The sequence below is a fragment of the Capricornis sumatraensis genome, chromosome 11, assembly GCF_032405125.1.
Source record: "Capricornis sumatraensis isolate serow.1 chromosome 11, serow.2, whole genome shotgun sequence".
In the NCBI taxonomy this organism is placed as follows: domain Eukaryota; kingdom Metazoa; phylum Chordata; class Mammalia; order Artiodactyla; family Bovidae; genus Capricornis; species Capricornis sumatraensis.
Window position 1 is genome coordinate 84636900 of NC_091079.1, and position 16974 is coordinate 84653873.

At 38.1% G+C, this 16974-nt stretch overlaps 1 protein-coding gene across 1 annotated transcript in view; it reads left to right on the plus strand.

Moving 5' to 3' along the window:
- STK3 (serine/threonine kinase 3) overlaps positions 1–10076 on the plus strand; it is a 311659-nt gene extending 301583 nt beyond the window's left edge. Inside the window, exon 11 of the mRNA XM_068983496.1 lies at positions 8736–10076. Coding sequence (XP_068839597.1) covers positions 8736–8894 — 159 coding nt within the window. The 3' untranslated portion in view covers positions 8895–10076. The remainder of the gene's footprint in view (positions 1–8735) is intronic.
- The last annotated feature ends 6898 nt before the right edge of the window (positions 10077–16974 follow it).

The window sequence follows — 16974 nt, forward strand, 5'->3', positions numbered from 1 at the left end:
TGGACTGTAGCCTGCCAGGCTTCTCTGTCCATGGAATTTTCCAGGCAAGAACACTGGAGTGGGTTACCATTTCCTCCTCCAGGGGATCTTCCCGACCCAGGGATCGAACCTGGGTCTCTTACATCTTCTGGACTGGCGGGTGGATTCTTTACCACTGCGCCACCTAGGAAGCCTCAAAAACACATTAATATTTTGAAAGTAAAGTATTCCTCTAGGTGCAATCTAGAGAGGAAAGGTGGGATTTTTAAAATGTTTCCCTGTTTTTAATCTATAAACAATCTATTAAAAAAAAAAAACCCTTTTGATAATTGGCCTTTGAAGTGCTTTTGTAGTTCTTGGGAGGCCTAAGAAATTGTTCTCACTAGGCTCCAGTCCAAATACTTACGTGGGTAGATTTGATGCTGTCCTTGAGTGCGTGCAGAAACTCCAGTAGCCGTGTGACCTGGAGTGAGTCACACCAGTCTCTAAAACAGAGCTGGTAACAGCTACCCTGTAAAGTGACTGTTAGGATTAAATGACTTACTGCCCAGGACCCAGGATGGTGTCTGACCCCTGGTAAGGGATCAGTAATTGGCACTTTCCCCTCAGCCACAAGAAGGGATGCTCTCCCTTTTCTTCAGGAATGAAAAGATCTAAATGTCTTACAGTTGCTTTAGATGCTCCGAGGTCAAACAGATGCTTAATTCAATTTCCAGTTATAATCCCAGAATTCTTGTAGTCATTCAGCTGTAGACGAGGGTACTCAACCCCGAACAGAGTTATATGTACAATCCCCAATCCAGATAGGTAGAGAGTGTCTGTCTGAGGAAAACTCTGCCAACAGATTTAATGTAGATTTTAAAGAATGTATATGGTGAGGAATTCAGCCTTCCTTCCATAAGGTCTCGAGTCTGAAATTATCACTTTCCTCATTAGTTTTGTAAATATGTGTTTTAAATGTATATGTACTGTGAAGCTTTTAAGAAAGCTTCATAGAATTTTGAATTGACTTGAGAGCTCGTTTATTGTATTCTTCTCAATGCCAGAAATTAAATCAGGAAATTCCTTAATATATTGAAGTCTTTCACTTCTTTTTTTTAAGTGCTGCCTGTCATCGCTGTTGCTTAGCAGAAAGCCCCTTACCTGTTCACAGATACCTGAACTTACCAATGGGCTTGAGTAGACTTCTGCTAGTACTTCGGTGTGTCTCCCGCTCTCATTGTTAGTGAAATGATGTGGTGGCTCCATGAATAGTGTTGTATAAAACCAAATCAGAGTCTGTTCAACACGGTAAAAATTTGAACTAAAGTGGAATATAAGGGGGGGAAAGGAATATGTTGCTCCATGCCACAGACAACTCAAAACAGTTTGAGGCGTGCAGTGATAAATCCTACAAAATGCTATAGGCGATTCAGCATCAAAGTTGCCATAGAAAATTATTGTTGTTAGCCGTTGTTTGTATTGTTTGTATTGTTACAATTGCTAGCAGATGGGAAAATAGATGAGTCAGGATACAGTATTAGCAATCCATATTTTTTTAATCACAGGCCACTAATAAGGTCTGTAGCATCTGTGAGATTTATTTAAACAGTTGCTAGGAAGGATTTATTTAAACAGTTCCCCAGTAAACAAGCCAACCTGAGACAAAGTTTTTTTGATCGAGTCTTTGACGGTATTAACATTTACATGTAAGACTGTTTGCTTCATTGTGACGGTCTGAGTTGACTGATTATACCAGCAACTTGTAGACCCATTAAGTATAGAAGTGTTACCACATTTAAGCATTTTAAAACTTCGCGATCTTGTTTCTGCTATTTTTTGAGATTAAGACTTTAAAACAAAACAAAACAAAACAAAACAAAAAAACCCCTCATTTAACTAGGACTGTTTTTGACAAAACAAAATAATATAACATTTTAGGTTTTAATAGCAGACTAGATACATAAGCTTGAAAGTTCTGATTTTATTGATAGTTCTTCCTGATCAATAATAATTAGCAACTTTTCAATACTTCTCATAGAGTTCAGAAATAATGCTTATTAAAAGTTTGAACTGTCAGAATTATCTGTGGATTGATTTAATCTTATTTGCTACCTTTTTACATCACTGAGTTATTTATGCTACTGTTTTATATAAGAGCTGGTGAGTTATTAATCTTCATACCTGTCTTGGATTTTTTTTTTAAAGCATACTGAAAAAATATTTTAGTATGTTGAGCTGTAATCTTCTTACCTCTTGGATTAAAATGTGATAATCTAGGACTACCAGTAACAAAATGAGCTGCTTATTCAAGCTGTCACTCATGTACCAAACGATACTATTTTCAAACACAGTGTTACTCCTATTGAAAAGTAGTTTTGACTTTTCCATTTAACTTATACACAAGTATCCACCCACTCAACTATCTAATTGTTATTCTTTGAAAGTTTTGAGTTTTTCTTAAGAGTTTTTCACCTAAACTTTCTGTAAGAGCTGAGAGATCCTAGTTTACCAGCCTGAACCTTAAAGAGGAGAGCCATTCCCTCTCTTGCTGAACTTCTGCAGTTTATTCCATTTTAAGAGATGGCTCTGTAGAAATGTCAAATGTGGCATTTTCTGCTCAGTGTGGCCTTTATAGCTGAATATTTAAAAACCATTTGTCCTTTTAGTTTGGGTTGAAGACCCTAGAAGTTTCTCAGTATCACACCCCCATTCTGAAGTGACTTAACATTTTGAACTCTCTGGCTGTGCTAGATTAAGAATATCAGACTTGGTATAATTTAAAACAAAACAGCTTTGACCTAAGAGTTGGGTCATGTCTCTGCTATTAACCGGGAGTATAACTCTGAGCAGGCTAGCTCTCGTTTCCTCCCCTAAAATAAGGAAGTTAGGGTAGATCATCTCTAGGGTTCTCTTAGAGTGAGATTCTGTGAGGCTTAACTGAACCCAGCTTTATGTTTCTGCTAAATCAATGATTTAGTCATATGCAATGACTTCTAATAATCCCAGATCTCAAAATCTATTTCTCTTAGGCCCATATAATTCAGTATACCCAGTCTCTGTTTAAACCCTCTTATGGAAACCGGGTTTATTCTCTGCTCTTAGTAGTATGTCTTGCCCCCTGATATTTGTCATTTCAAATGGCCAAGAAGAGCAGAATAGGGAATGTGAATTATGAACAGGGGGAAAAAGTGTCTCAGGTAATGAAACAGTACTGTTCAGAAATGCATAGACTTTTCTGTGACTCTGTGTTTTTGAAACAGCTGTGGGCTCACTCTCTGCTTTCAAGTTTTCCTCCTTACTGCATGGCAGCTTGTTTAGTCACTTAACCAAGTCACGTGTCCAGTGTTTGTAAAGAGCGTCAAGCTACAGTATATTCTTTCATTGTGTTAAGGCCTGAAGATTTAAGCATCACTGCTAGTTATGCAACTTCTATTTTACCATTTAAGTTCAAAACTAAATTTTGTTTAATAGAATTAGCCTAAAACATGTAAAAGTCATTTCCAGATACTCATTTTTTCATATATAGTAAAGCCCACAACGTATACATATTCTAAAATTCTTTTATTTGACTTGACGTAACCAAATTCTAGACCCAGACATAGAACAAAGACTTGGTACTCCCAACACTGTTTGCTCTGCGTTTATTCTGGAGTTAGTCAGCTGGCAGATAATTACAGTAACACAGCCACTTTGTGTTTCATGCAGAAAGATGGTTCACAAGGAACATTTCTTTCCTATATAAAAAATGTAAATTCAAGTTAATTTACCCCAAGATCTGTTAATCCATAAACATAATTCTGAAGTGATTTCCATCTTCCAAGAAAGTTGATTTTAATAAAGGAAACTTTCATCACGGTAACATTGATATTAGTTCAGGAAGCTCAGCATTTTCTTTTGATTCTGTTTCTTCTGATTCTGTGTTACTCACCCCCCAAATTGTTTTAATTTGGATTAGCATTTTTAAAGGGTGATAGTGGATGGTATGATTTTATAGGGTAATTTTTATTATCATGAGTCTCTCTATATTTTTATCTGGCTTGTAGATCTTTTTACTACCAGGGAGTTGAGCGTACTGTTTTCCAAGAGACTGAAAAGCTGTTTCTGCCACGTTTCCCACCCCAAACCATTTTTATGCCTGTGGAGGCTAGAGGGCTACAGAAACACAGAGTGCTAAATATATGTTATTAGGGCTAAAGCAGAAGTCAAAATTCAACCAGAAGTTCATGTCTGTAAGTCATACCCATTTGTATAAGAAGTAAACATTTTTACCAGTGACCCTCACAATTTATGGGGTCTAGATGACACCATAATCTAGAGTTACTTAGGAGTATATGGATAGATGGATGGATATATATATATAAACTTTTCTGTTCTGTTAAGAAGATAAGAAAAGCCTCTGACCACAGTGTTAATAAGATTTGTGGGTCGTTTTCTGTTGGATATCATAGATCTTAAGAATGGGGGGAAGAATCTTTTCCTGGATAATCTTATCCTCATTGAGAGCTTCATTACAAACTAAATGCTGATGATTCCCTAAGTCTTTATCTTCAGCTTGAATCTTTCTCCTGAGGTCTAAAACCCCAAAATTATAATCCACATCTGATACCTCCACCTTAATGCCTTTGACTCTCCCCTCCCTTATTAATTGATGTCAATCTCTGCCCCATGACCCCAGCTTGAAGCCAGAATCGTCCCTAATCCTTCCTCCCTCTGTCAGTGAACAAAGAAAGCCCTATCAGTTGTATTTTCCAGGCTCTCTAACCCGTCTCCTCAATCTCTGCTTCCATTTCCCTGGTTCAAGCCTCTTCCTCTCACTAGATTGCTGAAGTAACCTGTTGACAACTCCTGCCTGTATCCCCCCACCCCAACGGCAACCCATTTTCCCTACCTGCTATTGGAGACATTTTTCTAAAGCTCATTCATATATGGTCATGTCACTAATTATGCTCAGAATTATCAAGCATTTCTTTTTTTGTCTACACAAATTTTGTAGCAGCACATTTAAAGCCCTTAGTCATCCAGCCTTTCCCCTCTTTCTTGTCTTTATCTCCTGATCCCCTTCTCCCTTGGATCTTTCCTACAACCCAGCAGTCAGCTGACATCCCGAAAGATGTCAGGCACTTGTGTGCCTTACGCATCTCCGCTTATGCTGTTACCCTTCCCCATCCCCTTTCCCGACTTCTCAGCGTGCCCCTCCATTCATGAGTTAGCTGTGCCTGGACCTGTCTCATGAGCTAGATTGAAAGCTCCTTACGGGAAGTAGTGTTCTGTTCATCTTTGCATCTGCAGTGCTTGGGTTCATAGAAAATATCAATAAATGTTTTAACAAGTGAGTTAAAAGTCCTGAAGTTCTCTGATGGCCCACCAGAAAACATAACTATGTATAGTGAAAGTGAAAGTCACTCAGTCGTGTCCAACTCTTTGTGACCCCATGGGCTATACAGTCCATGGACTTCTCCAGGCCAGAATACTAGAGTGGGTAGCCTTTCCCTTCTCTAGGAGATCTTCCCAACCCAGGGATCAAACCCAGGTCTACTGCATTGCAGGTAGATTCTTTACCAGCTTAGCCACAAGGGAAGCCCCAACTGTGTATATATTTTAGGTAAAAGTCAGATTTCTTGTAACCTCAACCTTATACAGCCATAAATATGAAATTAAATTTTTTAAGGCTTTAAAAATTTTCTAATTTATTATTTCTTTGGGTTGTGCTGGGTCTTCATTGCTGCACACGGGCTTTCTCTAGTTTCAGGGAGTGAGGCCTACTCTTTAGTTATGGTCCATGGGCTTCTTGCTGTGGTGGCTTCTCTTGTAGAGCACAGGCTCTCGAGCGTGCAAGCCTCAGTAGTTGTGGCGCACGGGCTTAGTTGCTCCGTAGCATGTGGGATCTTCCTGGCCCAGGGATTGAACCTTTGTTCCCTGCATTGGCAGGCAGATTCTTAACCACTGGACCACCAGGAAAGTCCAAAATTTTAAACACACATACACACACAAAAAGCATATAACAAGCTTCAGCACTAAAGCCATGCTCTATCTTTCCAAAAATAGCCTCAAGCTTTCACTCAGAAGCTATTTATTCTTATTTAGTGTAATGCCTGATAGGATTGTTGAATTGCTTTTCTGGTTCCCAGTAGGTGAACAGACTTGGAGCAGAGAGAGAAGGATATTCACCCAGGGATGGCAGTGAAAGGGCCTGATAGTAAAAGCGAGAGTCACTTAGTCGTGTCCAACTCTTTGCAACTCCATGGACTATAGCCCGCCAGGCTCCTCTATCCGTGGGATTCTCCAGGCAAGAGTACTGGAGTAGGTTGCCATTCCCTTCTCCAGGGGATCTTCCCGACCCAGGGATCAAACCCAGGTCTCCAACACTGCAGGCAGATTCTTTACCATCTGAGCCACTTACCAGACATACTAAGGAGCTGATAGCTTTCCCTTAAGATAAAACCAAAAGGAAGAGGGTAAATTAATATATGGTATAGATTAGTAATAGATATTAATAATGATGATTCATCAAAAGGAAAGGTTGTTTTAGCAGGCAGCATATTCTGTAAAATATGTTATAAAGGATTTTCTGTTAAAAATGGTTGAAAGAGTTTTATCACTTAATTGAAATTTAGATATGCCATGAATTTTCATATGTGGAACACATAATTCCCTAACAATGCCAGCTAATGGTTCTCCAGTATCACAGGTCTGTTTTACATATTGATAATATAAAATTTTACATATTGATACTATAAAAGTCTGTTATAGAACAAAAGTTTTCTAAGTAGCTTTTTTCTGAATTCAGTCTATTACTTTAGTAAAATAGTTATAAACTATGGGCAGTTTGTCCCAGTAAGGTAGTGTAAGGTATTTATAAGGTATTTAATGCAACAATTGTTTGCTTTGTGTGATGTTATAGAAATAACACTAATTATAACACTAATACACTAAGTATAGTGTTAGCTATTCCTTTGAGTCGTTTATTCTATATTCCTATTTACCTCACCTTTGTGTCCTCACATTTGACAGTATAGTTGAATAGTTTCTAGATGTGTGTACAAAGATGTGTGTCTAAAGTTTAAGTATTTGGGGATTGCCTGGGGTAGACGTGAAACCCATGCATAAAAATTAATTGTGAAAATAGTACATGACTCTAGAATCAAATATTGAATGGTGGTATTTAAATTTTGAATGTTACAGAAATTCAAAGATAACAAAGGTAACATAGGCTAAAACAAAGACAAAGTAGAACCGGATCTTAATGGTAGACAGCCCCCAGGCATGTCTTTCCCAGGGAAACGTGGCTGTGTGTGATCCCCACTGGCCCTTCATCTCACCATCACAGAAAGTGTCAAGATCCCCCAGTAGCTTATTCTTTATCCCCAGAGTGATTTAAATAGTAGTGACCATATAGCAGATAAATACTTATATTAAAAATTAGTGAAGAAAGTATGTGATATAATTGTTGTTTAGTTGCTAAGTCTTGTCTGACTCTTTTGCAACCCCATGGACTGCAGCCCACCAGGCTCCTCTGTCCATGGCATTTCCCAGGCAAGGACACTGGAGTGGGTAGCCTCTTCCTTCTCCAGGGGATCTTCCCGACCCAGGGATCGAACCCATGTCCCTGGTATAGGCAGGCAGATTCTTTATCACTGAGCACCTGGAAAGCCCATGTAACATAATACTATGCAGGCTAGGATTTGTTTTGTTTTGTTTTAGTGATGTTTGACTAAAAAAAGAACAGGGCCTATTTTAGGTACAAGAGCTGCTTATACCAACCAGAGCAAGTAGTAAGCACCTTCAGGGTCATCATCCTGGGAGCCAGTGCATTCTTTCCCGTAACACTGTCATCTTATATTTTTGGAGCTCCTCTTTTGCATTTCCTCAGAGTCTGTGACTCATTCTTTTCAGTATCCTCAGCAGTGACAGATCTTTTTCAGTTGAGAATGAATTTGACTTTGGGAACCAAGAGTCACTTAGGGCCAGGTATGATGAGTAAGGTGGAGGATCAAGCTGAAAAATGCTATTTTTAGTTAAAATTGGCATGTGACAATAAAGTAATGAGAATGTTTTCTGGCCTGGCTTATAAAGTAACCAATTTGGGGTTAAAGTATTCTAGATAATTTGATTTTCTGATCAGCCAAGTACTTAAAATTGAAGCACTTGGTAAAATGCAGATTAGAGCAGTTAATTTAACCCTGTATTCAATCTTGTCACATTCTTGGGTGATCTCTGCAAGTGTTCATGATTTTCATAGCTCTCCATGGCCGGCAAGGATGTGAGAGATTAGAGTGAAGGAGAAGAGGGCGTCAAAGGAAGAGATGGCTGGATGGCATCACTGATGCAATGGACATGAACTTGGGCAAACTTCGGGAGATGGTGAGGGACAGGGAGGCCTGGCGTGCTGCAGTCCATGGGGTTGCAAAGAGTCGGACACTACTGGGCGACTAAACAACAACAGCAGTCTAGAACATACCCTCAAAAGCTATTTGTTGGCAATGGTACATTTGTATTTCTGGCTTTTTAAACCCAGATAGATTTTATTAGCTTAATTTTCTCATTTGTTTTTTCCTAAAAACAGAGTTTTTTTTATTGTTTTGTTGCAGATTACTTGAGGTTCCTGCAAGACGTGCCTTCTAGGTTCTTCAGGGAAGGAATTCCTCTTTTAATTGTTGAGCCATATTTCAAAGATGATATAAAGAGTTGGAATATTCCTGCTAAAACTCATTAGACTTTAACCTATTATAGATAATTTTACTATTTTAATATCTTCTCTTTTTTTCTATATCTAGTTAAAAAATCTAAGTTTAGAAGAACTACAGATGCGGTTAAAAGCGCTGGACCCCATGATGGAACGAGAAATAGAAGAGCTTCGTCAAAGATACACTGCGAAAAGGCAGCCCATTCTGGACGCAATGGATGCGAAGAAAAGAAGACAGCAAAACTTCTGAGTCTAATTTCCTTTCTGTTTGTTTCTATGACTATTCTGGAGACCAACAAACCACTAAGAATTGAAGAAATATTATGATTCTTTTTAATCTCTAAGATTTGTGCTCTACAGCCAGGCAACAGCCAAAAACTGATGATGGTACAAACCCAGGTGAATTCCCAGAAGACAGAACTTAATACGGTTTCCACTGTGTTTTCATTTTTAAATGATGAAAACAGCAGAAATGCATTCTTCTCTATATCTGTCAGCTACATACCAGCACTAAAACTGTGTTGTAAAACGAAGGCTGTGTTTAGAAACCTTGAAAATCCAAAGCTATTGTTTAATTGTACAGCACCAAAGGGCTTTATGTTACAATATTCTTTATTCTTTTCTAATAGCCTATTTATTGTATCCCTCTAGGTAAACTTATTTATTTATGCTATTTCATTTTGTTTTGTTTTTTAAGGGTAAGATCAGGATAGCTTTGGTGAAGGTCGGGACATATTAATAAATGACACTGTACAACCAAATTATACTGTAAGCCAGGAGCTACGGGGTACATTCCTTGATTTCCAGGATAGTTTTCCAATAGAAGCAAAGCAATAATAGCAATAGTACACAAATGGGCCAGGCGTTTTTTTATACTGAAGCAATAATTCCATTTTTACCTTCTGAAATTTTAATTTTTTTATTTCTGACATTTGGTACAAATAGGATTATATATATTTAGGTCATACAGAGCTATAATGTTTAAAACCAAAGAAATCAATGGAACCCTTGCACAAAAATGTATGGTGAATATTTTAAAAGAAATAAATCCTTAAGACAAATGTAATTAACATTGTTTCATGCTTCATGGGTAGGTCTGAGAGCTAAACTGTATCAAATTGTAATAAGCTCATCACTGTATTTCTGTGAAAATGCTCAGTTGTCCCCAGACTTTTTTGTTGATTTCATTTATTTGCTGGGAATTGGTAAACATCATGTGCCTGATGATAACAAAATAGCAAAAACGTTTGTACTGATCTGTGCAAGCTTTGGGGACTGAAAAAAAAAAAAATTAAAACCATTAAAAAGAAACTCATTTCTAAGCTGAATGAACATTTGCATGATTGAACCGGGACCAGTCATTTCCTAAACTACATATGGCCATCTTGACAGCGTTTGTTCTTTTGTGTGTTTAATTACTATGTGTAAATCATAAAGACAAATAAATTTACTGTGCCACCCAGCACATTTCAGCTCTGTCTTTTTTTAAAACTCATGACCTAGATTCTGGCTTTTCTAGGCAAGGAAGGTATGTTAGTCAGGACAGTGCAGGCTAGATTATTCAGTGATAACAGCTGTAAACCTTCAAGGGTTTAACATAACCCAGATTACCTGTCACCCAAGTGTTCTGCTCCTAACCTTCACAGCCAGGGACCACGCTAACAGAGCTTCCACCATCTGCAACGTTGGTGGTCACCACAGCAAGGGAAGGAGCCCTGGCAAGTCACACAGTGGCTCCAGCCAGCAGCGACAGAAGTTATGTCATCTCTGGAAACTTCTATTCCTTTTTAAAATGACCTTTGCACCCCGGGTAATACCTGGAGTCACATTTGTCCTTGCCCTGTTGAGTCCTTACAAACAGTAAATTGTCTCATTGAATACAAATTATAAGATTGTTAAAACATGGTAAATATTGAAGATTTTATAAACTTTATTAAAAATGGTGCTGGAGAAAACTTGAGTCCCTTGAACAGCAAGATCAAACCAGTCAATCAGAAAATCAGTTCTAAATGTTCATTGGAAAGACTGATGCTGAAGCTGAAGCTCCAATGCTTTGGCCACCTGATATGAAGAGTCGACTCATTGGAAAAGACCCTGATGCTGGGAAAGATTGAAGGCAGGAGAAGGGGGCAACAAAATATGAGATGGTTGGATGGCATCACCAATTCAATGGACATGAGTTTGAGTCAACTCCGGGAGATATTGAAGGACAAGGAAGCCTGGCGTGCTGCAGTTCATGGAGTCGAAGAGAGTCGAACATGACTGACTGAACAACAGCAAATACTGAGTTTACAGTACATTCTTCAGCTACATGTGTCTGGGTCAATCAGATGAGTCAATCAATTCAAACACCCCGCCCTTTTTTTTCTTTGTTTTTTCTTTCAGTAAACTGAATACCTCACTTAATTTGATGGAATCCACTGACTGATTTGTTTTTAGCCAAGTAAAACCACCTACATGAAATGACAAGAAACCTATGAAGATGATTTATCTCCTGTTTTGCTAAACTAGAAAGTTTATGCAAATTCATTCAACAAGGCCTGTTAACTACTCTTACTAATAAAGCCTCAACAAGAATCTTCCTTTTAATCATAAATATCCCATGTTTCAATCATAATTTTTGTGTGACTAGACTTTACATTTGTCTTTATATATATGTTATATTTGTCTTTTTAAATGTGTATGTTATTTATATATGTAATATTCTTTATGTTATTTATATATATGTTTACATGTTGTATATTTGTCTTTCTCAATATATGTATGTTAGTCACTCAATTGTGTCTGACTCTTTGTGACCCCATGGACTATGTGGACTGTACCCACCAGGCTCCTCCGTCCATGGAATTCTCCAGGCAAGAATACTGGAGTGGATTACCGTTTCCTTCTCTGGAGGATCTTCCTGACCCAGAGATCAAACCCAGGTCTCCTGCATGGTAGGCCTGTTCTTTATCATCTAAGCCACCTGGGAAGCCCAAATATATGTCTACACACCTATATTTAGAGATTTAAGAACAGTGGACATTGTTCTACTTCAGAACCTTAGGAAGCTCCAGAACATTTCAGGATAATCTGCCTTAAAATTTTCCTATCTTCTCACTCTCTGCGGACCACCAATCAAAAAAGGAATTTAAAGTTTGAAAGAACCAAAAGCCATTAAAGAAACTTTCAAGTCTAGGTCAGCGTTGATTAATCATTATTCTTAGGAAAGAGTTTTCTGGTTATTTTAATGAGTTTAAGAAGAAGCCACTTATTATTTTAACCTTGGTTGCTGAGAACATTCCAGAAATAGTTAAGTGTGCTTTCTGCACACCCCCATCCTTTCATAGATACAGTATTGTAGATGTAATTGAAGCTAATGAAGAAGGATTTCATCTTGCTGAAAAGTCACCATCATTGTATATGTTGGCCTCTAGATGAGAAATTTTTTTCTTTGCTTTAATGAACTTAGATGACTCATTTCTACAGGCTTACAATACACTTAGCTTATTTTAGCATAAATAGTTTTATATTCAAAATATGAGCTACTTTGGCCAGTTGGACAAGAAAATGTATTAAATGGTTTTCAAAATAATAATACCTGTTATTTGGGACACTTAGATGTGTCAGATAATTTGCTGAACAGCCTTACATGTATTATTTACATGCTTTTGAATTTCTTCTGCTTGTTTACTGAATCATATCCCCAACTTTTAAAATCACTCTCTACTCACTGAAAGATATGTAGCTTCTCTAGCAGAAATTATATAATATATTAATAAGATGTTTTTAACTTAGTCACAGGGAATCTTTTCAAATTACTGACACGTTAGCATTCAATAGGAGTGCTATTTTCGTTTCCTATCCTGTACGTTAAAGTGTAATGATTAAATCCAAACGTACTAATAATAAAACATTCTAAAATAGAACAATTTTAAAAAATAATTGGAATTGCATTGCCTACTAAACTTCTTAAGTACAGATATTTAATTAGATATTTTATCAAAACACTATTTTGGAGTACTATTTTGGAGATTGTTTTTTTGGGGGGCGGTGGGGGCCCAAAGCCCAGGAATTTGGAGTCTAACAGGAGGACTACTTGTCTTTGCTGTTTGAGTGGTTTGCTAAGATACAGGGGCGCTTATATACCTTGGTAGCATAGTCTAATGTACCGGATCATGGCTTATCCTCCAAGGAGTCAATCAGCTTCTCTCCCGTGTTCTGTGTCTACTCAAAACCTTCAACCTCAGTCCACCAACTCCCTGAGTCACAGAAAGACCCCAAAAAAGAAAGCAAGTGGCCAGTTCAGTTCTTCCACTAGTCTTGGAAGAACAGTTCCCAGTCATTGCTCTGCTCACACTGCCATTAGCCATACTCCCTATTACTTTTTTCACTTGATCAAGCTCCTAATTTAAAATTCTGATTCTGCTGGTCACTCTTGGGTTCGCAGAACTTTGCCCACCCAGTTAAGGATGAACTCTGTGCAATGGGAGGAAAGAAAAGAATGAACTCTGCCCCCTGCCATTCAAGACCTGTGTGTGTGTGTCACTAAGTTCCTCCAGGTGTGTCTGACTCTAATCCCGCCAGCCAGGCTTCTCCGTCCATGGGTTCTCCAGGCAAGAATACGGGGGTAGGTTGCCATGCCCTTCTTCAGGGGATCTTCCTGACCCAGGGATAGAACCCTTGTCTCCAGCATCTACCTGCATTGGCAGGTGGGTTCTTTACCACGAGCGCCACCTGGGAAGCCTGTTAAGACCTGCAGCTTGTCCCAGCTGGGAAACCCATCCTGCCTTAACTGCTTTCTTTGAGGCCTTTCTTCCACCAAACCAAACTGCTTCCAAACTCTATTTGATTTCCCTTATTACTGGATTGTAAGGTAGCTGAAAGCAGAAACTTGGTGTTTATCTATCTTGCTTTCTCACAGAGCTTACCAGGATGTTAGATGGATTTGGTAGTAAAGTTTCACTGAAGGCGACTAGCTTGATTAACAAAATTGTCATCATTAATCATACAGGCTAATCCCTCTCCTTACATCTTGGTAATCATGGTAACAAGAACAATAAGGTCAACCAGTTTTTGAGCAGCTACCAGATCATGAACTGGATATATTATCTCAAACCTTCACAATAAGATGCATAGTCTTTTTCTCAGAAAAGACAGGATTAGAGAGATTAAATGAGATCACCAGGCTAGTCAATGCCAGCATGAGCTTTAAACTGTCTGCAAAATCTTTGCTTTTTCCACTAGACTACATTGCCTAATAAACACAGCAAGTCTGGCTTTAGAATTGCTGGACAGGGTTGCTGATGTATCTTGGAAGAAGCTTCAGTTAAAACTTAGGAGAGGACCTTGTAAGCAGATTTGAACTTTTTCTCCATTTCAGTGGAACCTAAATTTTCCAAAAGGCACCCTACCTACATGACAGGAAAAGAAGCAGGGTGCATTTACTGAAGTTTCCAAGATGATTTGTACAAAAAGATTTTTTTTACCCTTCATTAGGATGTATTTTGGAGTTCTTGTGCCTTAAAAGCTATATATGTATGTGTATATATATATTTGTAAACTAAAATGTTAGCATCTTCTCTCCCTTACCAAAGTCTGCCTTTGATAATGAGTAGAGAAACACTAATCAGTACAGTGGAAGAAACCCTCAGAGGGTCAGTTACCTGGGTTCCAGTTCCAGCTCTATACTTTTGTTGCCCTGGGCAAGAAGAAGCATTCAACCAGTCTGTTTCAATTTCCTGATCTATAATAATGCAGCAATTGTGGAAATCAAATATTCTAGTACATGTGAAATATTAAGTTAGGTTCCTAGCCTATGACTTCAAAAATAAACTTAACTCTTCTCAGTTTAAACAGTTTGTTTTTAAAAGAATAAAGAAAAAGGCCCTGGTCTCCATTGATAAATAAGCTTATTGTAACTTCTAAAGTGAATTAGCATCTTCTAGAACCCATCAAGAATCTAACCTGCTCACAGATAATGATTTAAGTATTTCCTTTCTTCCTAGAGCAAAGTCAGTAGTTGGGTTAAGCGAAACCATCCGCCACTTTAAGAATTATCCTTTCTATTTTAGGGATATTATTAAGGCCAACATCTATGGCCCCATTTGTGAAGAACCATCAGGAATTTTTCAGATTTATTCTATAGTTTTATTTCAGTAAAGTTTTGGGCATTCTGGTCCTTAAAAGTATGAATCATGTAATTGATTGGGTTTCCCAAGTTACCTGATCCTAGGAAGTTCGAAATCAAATTTAGAGCTAATAATTTTATAGGATTCTATGATCTACATGTTTACATTTCCCTGATCTTATATTTATAAAAATAGAGAGGTTTTGTTGTTGTTGTTTTTTAAGGAAAAGGAGTTACCTGGGATAACTCCAGTTTGAGTCTTCCCAGTAAACCGAGAAGAATCTGGTTCCCTATCGTGCTATTTTTATATCTTCTCATAGGGTTCCTGTGGGTGTCGAATATGGTCACAGTGTGTCAAGGGGATTTTCTGGTCAGGCCCTGGGCCTGGAAACCTGCTGGAATCTTTCAGAGTATCACCACATGGGGAGAAAGAAATCTGTAGGGTATGAGGTCCCCTGGTCTGGAGATAACCACTGTCTTTCCTCTTAGGGAACAAGCCAGGAGAGGATATCACATGCCTGCAGTCCTCATAACCTCCTGCCCTCGGCAGCCTGCTCAGATCACATTTACACCAAAATTGATTTAGGCTAACCAGGCTAAAAACCATGCTGTCCAAACCCCGGGCCAGTCAGCAGATCAGAATCCTTTAAAATCTTATATCTCTCAGTGTTTTCCCATTTGTATTGTTCTTTCCATAAGCTACTTTATAATCTCAGGGAAGAGAAAAGAGCAAATGGAAATAGGTTTTTTGGGTTTTTTTAAACATGATAGATACAACAGTTGTAGCCAAAATTACAAAATAGTGTCATACGCTATATTTCCACGGTAGAAAAGTATTCCATTTTATGAGAAAGCACTAAAAATTAGAATTCTAAAATTCTTCTAGCAGAATATCCAGTGCCTGCCTGTATTTAAACCAAGCAACTAGTTGTCTTTAAATTTTTACAGAATTTTCCAAGGTGAACTGTAATTAGTTGAGTGGAAGCTAAATAACATCTGACACTAAAGCTCTCAGCTTTTAAAATATTCTCTTTCTAATGTCCCAGTGTGTACAGAGCTCGCTGGATGGGGGCAGTTCTGCAGCTGTGCAGTTTTTCAGACTTCCATTTATTCCATGACAGCTTTCTTTCCTATTTAAAAAGAAAAATATTCTTAGCAAAAATATTCAAATGAGAAGACATAATAGCACTTGGAACCAAAAAGTCTTCAATATTAAAACAAGATACACTGAGCAATCTGAAATGTAGAACTGTTTCGTTATTAATGAATCAATGAGCAAATTCATGAGTTCATTCTCTGTTGACCTTTCATAAAGTTTATAGAAGTTTATTCTAAAGGCATACCAGCTAATGACCATCAATCAGTTTCCACACTTAGAATGTGGCCTTTGGAAATTATGCCTGATATTAATGGACTAATGAACGTAGGCCTTAACAAGTTTCAGCAAGGCTTTTCGGTTGTGAGGGTTTATTATTTGCTCTAACAAGTGAGTAGTGATTTGGAATATGATTCAGAATTTGAATGTGATGGGCAGTCACAGAAGTCCAACAATGCTTTTAAAGTCCATAAGGCAAAATAATTTCACACAAATCTGGTGAGTTGCTAGTTTTGTGTTTTTTTTTTTTAACTTTTTATTTTGTATTGCAGTAGAGCTGATTAACAATGTTGTGATAGTTTCAGGTGAACAGCAAAGGGACTCAGCCACACATACACATGGGTCCTTCTCCCCCAAACTCCTCTCCCATCCTTGCTGCTACATGACACTGAGCAGAGTTCCCTGTGCTGCACAGTAGGTCCTTGTTGGTTTCGCATTTTAAATATAGCAGTGTGTGCATGTCCACCCCAAACTCCGTAGCTATCCCTTCTCCCCCGTTTTCCCCTGGCTACCAAAAGTTCTTTCTCTAAGTCTGTGAATCTTTCTGTTTTGTAAGTCAGCTCGTTTGTATCATTTATTTTTAGATTCCGTATGTAAGGGATGTCATATACTTGTTAAATGACTTCTGACGTCTTACCAGTTCCCTTGACGTTTACCCAAAGCAATGGTACTAAGTATCTACAAGGTATACAGAGATAGTCTATAGTAACCATTTCTAACCTGGCTGAAAGGAATCAAAAACTTCTGACAGAAAAGACCTATCTCTGCTCTGTCCGATTTGAAGCAAATTCGTTTCTTTAGTTCTTGAGGTTGTTATAAAAAAGACGTGGAAGCTTATCTCGTCTG